Source organism: Argiope bruennichi, chromosome 7 (genome assembly GCF_947563725.1).
Source record: "Argiope bruennichi chromosome 7, qqArgBrue1.1, whole genome shotgun sequence".
NCBI lineage: Eukaryota > Metazoa > Arthropoda > Arachnida > Araneae > Araneidae > Argiope > Argiope bruennichi.
The window spans coordinates 51,576,781-51,587,037 of record NC_079157.1 but is presented as its reverse complement, the minus strand read 5'-3'; the positions used below and the strand labels follow the sequence as shown (position 1 = coordinate 51,587,037).

The 10,257-nt window shown below is 30.6% G+C and overlaps 1 protein-coding gene across 2 annotated transcripts in view; it reads right to left on the bottom strand.

Annotated features, from left to right (window-relative positions):
- Positions 1 to 6,461: 6,461 nt before the first annotated feature.
- The window catches only part of LOC129974925 (protein SSUH2 homolog), a 96,090-nt gene continuing 92,294 nt past the window's right edge, over positions 6,462 to 10,257 (bottom strand). For both annotated transcript variants that reach the window (XM_056087723.1, XM_056087724.1), the window contains one exon: positions 6,462 to 10,257. In XM_056087723.1, coding sequence (XP_055943698.1) covers positions 10,114 to 10,257 — 144 coding nt within the window. In that variant the 3' untranslated portion in view covers positions 6,462 to 10,113.

Sequence of the window (10,257 nt, the reverse complement as noted above, 5' to 3'; positions counted from 1 at the left end):
ATCGCACTTCTTAATTTCTGACGCCCACCAGCAATTAAGGAAAGATTAAGAGCTTTTATCATAAAACCAAGGTCACCGAATAAATATAGATTGTTTATGAAGCATTTTATTACAAAGAAGAGCAATTTGTTTTGTTTGAAGACATTCTCATTAAAATATGCGTCTCAGCAATCGAGATATCTTTTTTTACAATACTTATCTGTTACCTAACTATACATTTCAGAAACAGATAAATATCTACCTTCATAATTAGCTGGACAGAATGGTCTCCCCGAAATTTTCTCGCATACTCACAGATAATCGCCGATTTGAGTGGTGCATCAAGGAGTTCTTGAATTCAAGGCTCTTAACAGGTGATTAGAGTAATGGCCTGGCAATGAGGTTAAACTTAGATAAGTAATGGTATTACTTAGGACACTCTCCAAGAAAGATCTTATGAGCCGCTGTAGCCTGGTGGTAAGGTCTCGACTTCGGAACCGGCGGGTTTCAGGTTCGAGACCCGATTCCACCGAAGAACCGTTGTTTAAGCGGGTCTGGTGAACGTTAAATCCGTCGGGGACAAACGTCCTCCCGCTGACGTGGTGTGGAAGCTTGGAGAGGGGGTGATGCCAGCTCAGTGTCGTCCTCGTTATCTGACCGTGGTTCAAAATTACGAGGTTCGTCCCAAAATAGACCTAGTGTTGTTTTAAAACAGGACGTTAACATATGTGGTGAATAGCTTATAAGCCAGTTAACAGCCACCCTATCCGAGCAATTGCTTTTGTATTGTGGTCATGTTACTGGACTGCGAACCACAAGGTCCCAGGTTCTATCCTCGCTCATAACAATTCGCCACATAGGGATTGGAATTTTCATGTTTGGTGTTCGACTCCAATCATGATTCCTTCTTATTACAAGAATAAGTTTATTATTTTAGCATTAAAATATAGAATATTTACATCCTACGAGCTGAGTCTGACCGCGTGTCGACGATTAGAGTAACGAGAGTATCGTGCGATTTTGTTTCCGATTAAGATTACGATAGTTTCCTTTACGTCGCACTAGATCAGGATCGGCTCATAGGTTACAATTATTTGTATTCACTACATATAACTAAACTGAACAAATAAAGATCTTGTCCTCTTCTCTCAAAAATTGTGAGAACATTGGGTAAGCCCGCGAATGCTTTGCAGAGAATTGGCGAATAGTTACGAAATATAAATCTTTGGAGTGAATCTAGAATTTTTATTGAATCTGTTGGGCGTATATGCATCTTGAACGCCTTTGTCCCGACAATTTGGAAGCAACATTTGACATGGACTGCACTTTTATTCACTTACCAAATTTTATCCCTTTAAGTCCTTGCGTTTACGTGCATACGAAAGTATAGACTAAATGGCCAAGCAGACAGTTTTGGTTTCTACATTTGACAAGAATCTATATTTTAGACGCTAACCTGTCTACCGAATTTTGTTTATCTAGCTCTGTCTAACGTTTTGAAGTGACGGAGGGCACGTGTATTCGAACGGAGAGATAGACAAACATCATCTGTAAGAATTTCATTCAAAATTTGGTAGAAACCTATTCATTTTATGTACCAAATTTCATCCATCTAGCTCAAAGTGTTTTTGATTTGTCGATTTCAGAGACAGACAGACAAACAGATGAATGGAAAAACAGACATATTGCAAAAAGTGTGTTTCTTAACTCAGAGAGGTCTGAAACTTGAAGATGTGTCAAAAGTTCGAATTCGAATTTTTTGGCATTTACAATTCTTTCTTTATACGTGTTATACGAGAAAGGGACAATAAAGATCAATGTTTGTATCTGTTACGTGTTGGCGCTTTACAAGCCAGAATGTTTGACCTAGAGTTATCAAATTTGGCATATATACTTAGGAGGGTGGGATCGTGACCACAGGAGCGATTTTTTTTTAAACTTTAATTAAAATTTTAGTTTTTTTTTAAATTTAGCGAAACGTTTCTCTCTCAATGATTTCCAAAAATATTAAACACAAAAATAATTTTTATATCATCTTAAAATTGAAAAAAAGAATTTCAAGATCCCATTTTTTTATATTTATTACAAAATATTTTAAGCATATTTAACATCAATATATTTCATTGTAGAATTGAAACTAATATATTTTTATTGTTGCTATTAATATTTCATGCTGTCATTTTTTTTTTGTTAATAATAATCTGGATTTGAAGATTCGATTTATTTTGTATGCTGAATAGAAATCAGCACAAGATGCATGCTTTAAAAATCTTCAGTTTTGCCTTATGTGCAAAAATTGTTAGTGAAATTAACTTCAAACTAAATAGAGATTAAAAAGTATTAAAATATATCAATTTTTAAGCAATGCTACTCTTTTCTGTTATATAATTGTTATATAAGTGTTCTGGCAGAAAATTAGGGAGGCACAGCAAAGTGAACAGAATATTTAAAGTTTCTAAAATAATATGAGTTGTATATTTATAAAAATATTGTTCTGAAATGATTGAAATTCTTATTTGATTGAAATTTGTTAAAAGTTATTAATCCCAACGAACCAGCTGGTCACTAAAGGCGGTTAATTACTATTTACAAAAGAGAATGTGTATATGTGCGCTCATGCGTATTGGCGCTCTACATGCGAAATCTTTTGACATAGGAATATCAAATTTGGCAAGATGTGCTCGTAAGAGATAGAAATAATATCTCGGAGCATTTTTAAATTAATTAATTTAAGTGAGATTTTGGCATTTTTTAACTATAACTTCCAAAAATATTGCGCAAAAAGGATTTTAAAATTCAAAATATTCTATTCATTTTCCACAAAATTGTTTTCCCAAATTTTGATAATTTTTTTTAGAATACTTTTTGTATAATTTTCATCATTTTGATCGTTGCAATGGAATTCAAATTGCTTTCATAGTTACATCAAATATTTAATGACGCGATTTTTTTCCCTTGTTGAAAGCTAAAGATGAAAGATTAGCTTTATTACTTTTACTATTACTGTGATTCATTTTACTACATGAATCATTGTAATGCGATTTTTCATAGTTGGGATTTATTAGATTCTTCATATTTAAGAAACCGCAAACTTATATAATAGAAATGCATTAACCTATGCGTTCAATAGATGCTTGAAAATAAGACTGTTTTTTCCAGTAATATAGAGTATTTTAGTATTATAAGAGAAGCTACAAAACCTATTGTAGAAACGTTTGATAAACAGATAAGAATGAAGAGAATAATACTACATTTATCCCTCACGCTTACTAACTTTATCAAATATTTTTATGATTAATGTAAACATCTAGCAGCATTTGGCATTTGATGTCAGCTTATTATTTAAAAATAAATTTGTTTTAAATGACATAAAAATTTTCCAAAGCGATGAATATAAGTGAGCAAAGAACATATATAAAATCTATTTCCAGAATGAAATTTCTCATATAAAATGAAAACCTTTAAAGAAGACTTGTTATTAAATGCAAGATAATTTGAGAAGTGTAAACTGCTTTAAGAGTTGACATATCGACAATAACGATATGTCAATCCTATCGAAGAATCGATGCTTAATGATCGACATTACTGAGCCATTTACTACATCCTTTGTTCATGTCGAACAATTTTAGGAGATCATTTAAGTTTTGTAGCGTGTCGTTCCTGGAATTGTTCCAAATTCTACGAACCCTCCATGAGTTCCGAGAGACGATTCCTCTTCTTCAGGTGATTGGATTTTATATAGTTTTGCTTACAGGTGATGAAATTGGATCAACTATTCGTTTCGCGATCCTGAGACCAGCATTTTTTGTCGATTGTATTTCGCTAAGGGGTGAAGATGAGTGATTATTAAGCCATCTAAATCCACTTATAATCTGAGTTCATCTTTTCTCTTCCCCTTTTTTACTTTCTCATATAAGTAAGAAATTCGAAATCGAGATTTTGACGAGTCTCTCCGAGTCCGAAAAATATATTTTCGGCAAATGTCCGTCTATCTTAGTGTGATAAAGATAACTCAAAAACGCTTTCGGCTAGACGGTTGAAATTTGGTATATGGTCATTACACCAAATTTGAAGATTTCTCTCAAATTTTGTATAAAATCTGTTCAGAGAAAATCCGTCTACTCGACAATAAGTTAACACAATAATTATGTAGTGAAAGCTTATAAGCCAGTTAACAGCTAAGCTACCCGAGCAATTGCTTTTGTATTATGGTCATGTTACTGGGCTGCGAACCATAAGGTCCCAGGTTCTATCCTCGCGCATCCCAATTCATCACATTGGTGACCTCGGACAATGAACCTTCAACCTTCGTACAGCTGTTGTGGCGCCATCTACCCACAGCAACCCAAAGTCGTCAGACTCACTTGACGCAGCAATCCAAAGTCGTCAGACTCACTTGATGCAGCAACAGCATCAGCACCCACACGCTCGCCATAATGCTTGGCGCTACTCAAATGGGTACAGGCGCATTAGAATCAACAGCTAATACATCACCACTTAACAGCCATGTCGTTCGTCTCACCTCCGACTCACTGGAAGAATTACGCTACCATACAATTGCTTTTGTATTGTGGTCATGTTATTGGAGTGCGAACCACAAGGTCCCAGGTTCTATCCTCGCTCATACCAATCCGCCAAACAACCAAGTGAATAGCGTTTGAAGATTGAGAAAAACGTGTCTAAAACACAAATTTGAATTTCGGTTATTATTAACAACATGCCAGGTATTAATCGCCAAGGATTCCTCGATAGATTCAATAATAAAGCTAAATTCGAACCACATTTAATATTTCGAAACTATTGTAAACCAATGGCAGGTGCCATTCTCTGGCATAACAAGTTTATTAGAGAGTAGGCGAGAAAGTTTTAGAGAGACAACACCGGTTGGTTTGACAAAATAAATGTCTTCTGACGTATGAGCAAAAAGTTTCCGAAGCCGGAAATGAACAGTATTATTTCGATACAGAAATGACTCAACAACAAAGTGAATAGCGTTTGAAGATTGGAGTAGGGCCGAATAGACTACTCAGAAGTTGCTCAAAAATTAAAATAATGCTGATTATTTTCTTTGATCATGATCTTGCGCATTATGAATTTTTATCAATTAGTCTGACTGTTAATGAAGTACATCATTTTAACACTTTACAGCCTTTTCGTTAAAAAAAAATTATCGGTCATTTTCAAGAATTGTGGTGAAATAACTTGATTTTTGCACCACAATAATTCCCTTAATGTGCCATCTCACAATGCCATTATTATTCGTGAATTACGACAAGAAAAAAATTCAGCATATTCAGACAACACTGCACGCTTGTTATTCTCCCGCTATACCTTGACTCATTCAGTATTTCAGATTTAAATTTGCTTCTTCGCACTCAGAATTCTGATTCAATTTATAGATGAATAGGAATCTGAATTTAAAGATTCTTCTTCTAATATGTCAGCAGACATCGATAAGACACCATAAAAAAAAAAAAAAAAACATTAGGGCAGCCAGCTTATTTTACTTTTGGTTAGTGACGCTTTATGGGTAATTATGCATTTATGTGACCAGTGTGAATCGTTGTCGAGAAATGAACGGAAGAACTGATTTCACGTGAAGCGAGTGCGATTCATACGTATCGAATAAACACATTATCTTTGAATTATACCTTGCTTCGTGTGACAATTAAACTAGTTAAAGCAGCTGTAGTAGTTATAAAAAATATTCCAAAATTAACACAAGATTTGAATTTGCCACCATTCGTGTAGTAAAATGTTAGCAACCCTATTTAAAAAAAAAGAAGAAAAAAAAAACATTTGACGGTTGATAGTTTAGGGTTAGTAAAAACAAAATAGAACGATAGAAAGTCTTTTCACTGTTGAACAATATTTCAAAAATAATAAAAGTCTGGTGGCCATAGTTAAAAAAATTTGAGAATTGGCCCCCTAGATCATGTAATTTAACTCCATTGGATTTCTTTTTATGATGTTATTGAAGTCAAAGGTCTATGCAAGCACACGTGCATTGAAAAATTCAAAGCTGCATCAACGAAATTCAGTCACATTCATGCAAAATGGTAATCGAAAATTTCGACAAAAGGATGCATATGTTCCAACAAAGCCGTGGAGGTCAATTGCTCTGTGTGTTATTCTATACATAACCCTATCCTGTGTACTTTATAATTCAATAAAAATGTAACAATTTTTAAAAAAAAAACTGTGTTTTTTTATTTAATTCAAATCTTGCGTTAACACGTTGTTCCATCGTGTAACGTTCTATTTTTACTAACCCTAAATTATCAGCTGCCAAAAGGTTTTTATAATAGTGTTGCCAACACTTTATTGCACAAATGGTGGCAAATTCAAATCTTGCGTTAATTTTGGGACACCCTGTACTTTCTAAGTAAGGAATGAATAAACACTTATAACATCACACAAATTCATTGCACACATTAAGAAGAAAAAGACACAGAAGTTTTTAAAAAATATTTATTGTATATAGTAAAAAAAAATCTAGTTTTCCAAGATAAATAAAAAAAGAGCTTACTACAAAACGAAAATCAGCACACTTCAATATAATCTACAGATCCCTGTATTTTGAGAATAAATTTGGCAACAATAGCACAGTAAAGAAAGCGCAATAAAGTAAAGTCAGAAATGAATGGCAGTATAGTTAAGCACCTTATTTTCCCCAACAGATCTGTATACACAATTTTTGATTCAATGAATGCAGACAAACACAATACTTAAAAAGAAAGGGGGGGGGCATAATCCAGTTATTTTCATTCAATAAAATTAAGAAAAAGCATTTTTGCATGGAAATAAGAAAATTTCTGCTTCACACTTCATATAAAAATCCAATGAAAACTTTATATATATTATAGGGAATTCAGAATCAAAACAAATACTAGTTATTTTTTGGTGAAATACTTTTCCAAACTCACTTTAAAAGTCTATTAATGTTTATTTTGGCATAAATCTGCTAAAAGTATACTAAGTTAAATATACAGAATGTTCTAAATTCAAGTTTTTTTCAAAATCCAAAAAGGTCCACTACAAAAAATAATAATCACTAGTTTAAATGAACTCAAAGGATGCATTCAGTTAACTGTTCAAGAAATAATATGAGAAATGCTTCAAAAGCTTACGGGAATAGGCTTCAAATCTGTGAGTATGTGAATGGAATACATGTCGGACATTTTTAATAAAGTCATAATATCTATAAATAATTTTATAAATCTTTCAATTATAGTACTTAAGTAGCAAAAATAATAATTTATCAAAATAAACAATTAATTCTGGAACACAAAAATTTTAAAACACCCCTGTCCAGTAAAAATAAAATTTAATATACTTTAATTCATTCTAAGTGTGATGAACCAGGGTGGTTTTGAAATTTAACAAAAAGGAGTATTTGCTTTTAGAATGCATTGAAAGACACATAATCAGGCTGGATTAACCCATAAAGAAGTTTTAGCTAAGCTGAGATTAAACTCGATTTTAGCTCGAGTTAAGTATAGTATATAATTTATAAACAATAAATTTTATTTTAGTATTTATAAATATAATACATATAGCTATATGTGTGTTATAAATTCTATTTTTAAAACACTGTATGAAAATATATATTCTTTAAAGTGCATAAATTAATATTTTATAAACCCTAAACGAACCATTAGGTGCTTCTACCTTATTTAATTAGTTTTCAATCCACTCTGGTTTTGAAAAATAGCAATTACTGTGAAATTGAAAACACATTAAATGAAATTCATTAGAATGAAAGGCATGTTAATTAGTAGAAAATGTAAGTTGGTTAATTCTCCTTCTTAGTGATTTATATGTTAAATGTTTATTTTGCATTTCATGAAATTCCATATTTAGTGATAAACAAATAAATTTGCAGAGATTTCAATGCAGACATATGAAATTGTAACATTAACTTGTCTCATGCACATGAACATTTTTTTTAAAGATAAATTTATTTAGTAGTACAAATATAGCTGCTTATTCACAAAATGCAGAATACAAAGTTAACACATTGTGAGAATTAAAAAAAAAAACAAAAAAACTTTAACCCTGGTGTAAATTTTTATACTTTTTTAACATTCTAGTAAAAGCATTAAACTCAAAGTTTTGTCTGTTAAAATAGTTTTTTTTATGATATTAGGTAATATAATAGCTTTAGCTGTTTTTATGTGGTACTTTGGCATTTTGGTAACGCTGGGTATTTGTGTATAGCTTACTTAGTTTGGGATATATATTTTGATCTAAAATTAAATCATTTCTATTTTACAAGAATTTTAGAAAAATCCCCTTTCCATTTGAATAAGAACATCAACTTCTCCAATTACTCAAAATTCAGAAATGGTTCTAAAATAAAACATTCATGCATTTGGCTTCTCTTAAAATCATGAAAAATAATTAACATTCATTTAGATGTTTCTCAAAACAATTGATTTGGAGTTAACTAATTGCAATACTTATACCACTATATAATTAATGATGAATAATATTTATATGACAATAAATAAATACAAAAATAGCTAAAATGTATTGAAAGTCAAAATTGAAATAAAAGAATAGAACATATACAGATTTTCAATAATCTTAATCTGTTTAAAAACTCTTATTTCAATCAATATTTAAAGACATCACTGCATTATTCAAGAGAAGATTTATATAGAAATTCATAAATCAGTCTTAACAGAGTTAATTAAACTGCTTCTTAAGTTTTCATGTAAAGCTCTTTTAACTTTGAATATTGAGTTGCAATATGACTTTCTAATATAAAAACAAAAAAATAGCACAAATATTTCACCTTTCTTCAGACAGTATGTATATATTATATAAATAAGCAGTTCAAAAGATAACATGTATAATAATAAAAATTTCAAGTGCATATGTTTCTACATTGGGGCATACAATTTCACACGAAACAATATATTCAGCTGCAGTAAATGAAACAGCTTTTTTAATATAATAATCATAGAATGCAAAATTATTTTTGGGTACTATACTTTTGTAAGAAAAATAATTTCCACATAACTAAGCAGATAATATATGTATATTATTTTTTGGTTTATTTTTATTCCATCTACTAATAAATGATTACATTTACAAAATTGCATCTCTTTCTTAATATATGTTGAGGGCCCAGTGAATTTTCAACATTTATTTGTTTTAGTGTCTTTTTACATAATAGCTTAACACAAAAAGCAAAGGATACAAATTTTAATATCAGATTTGAAATTCTATGATAGTTAAAAAGATTATAAAGAAGAATAATATGAAACAAAAATCAGCTATGTTCGTTTTTTAATGCCGTATAAGAATATGAGTCGTAATTTTATCTTTCATAATTGCAAGTTATCAAAGCTATGGAATTCTTTCTTACATGTAATTAATTATCTGCATTAGATATGTAGAAATAGTTACTTTGTAAATATATGTAGAATATATAAATATATATGTTTTAAATACAAGTTTTGTATAAAAAGAAACCACTAATAATTAAAGCAACCTTGCTTAGATCTAATACATAAAATATTTAGAGTATATATATATATAATAAGTTACATCACACATTTATACACATAGATGAAGAATATATATTTTTTCAGGCACAATGACTACATAAAATAATTTTAAATCTAAGAAAAAAAATAGTGAGTATTATTAAATTAATCACATTATTTTCAATAAAAAACATTATTGATGTGATGAAAATGTGTTCAATACAATAATTAATTATGCTACCGAAAATTATTTAAAAAGAAGTCACTGATACTGAATAATATTTTTCTTTCCAAATATTTTTGTGATATGAAATGATAGAAACTGGATTCCTTAACATGATCTAATAGAAATGATTTTTTAAATTTAAATTTTAGGGAAAGGGATTTGAGTTATGTATATGGCAAAACATATGATTAAAATAAATGACTAGTGATACAGTCAACAGGCACCAAAATTTATATTAGCCAGTCAAAGATACACACGAGATTCATCTTACTTTCAGCACAGAAATAATGTAAAAATTGACAATTATACACTGAAAATAGAAACAAAAATTTTCAAAACGAAAATAAAACCAGTCAACAAATAGAAACATAAATGCAATAAATGAGCACTGATACATTTAATCTACGACATTCACAAAATACAGCAGCAGCAACAGGTTTGTGGGTAGTCAGGAGCATAAACGCGTTGTTCAAATCCATATATATGAAATAATCCTTCTCTGTTTTTCCATTTGTAGCGAACAGAAGTCACTGGTACAATACTAACTTTATGACG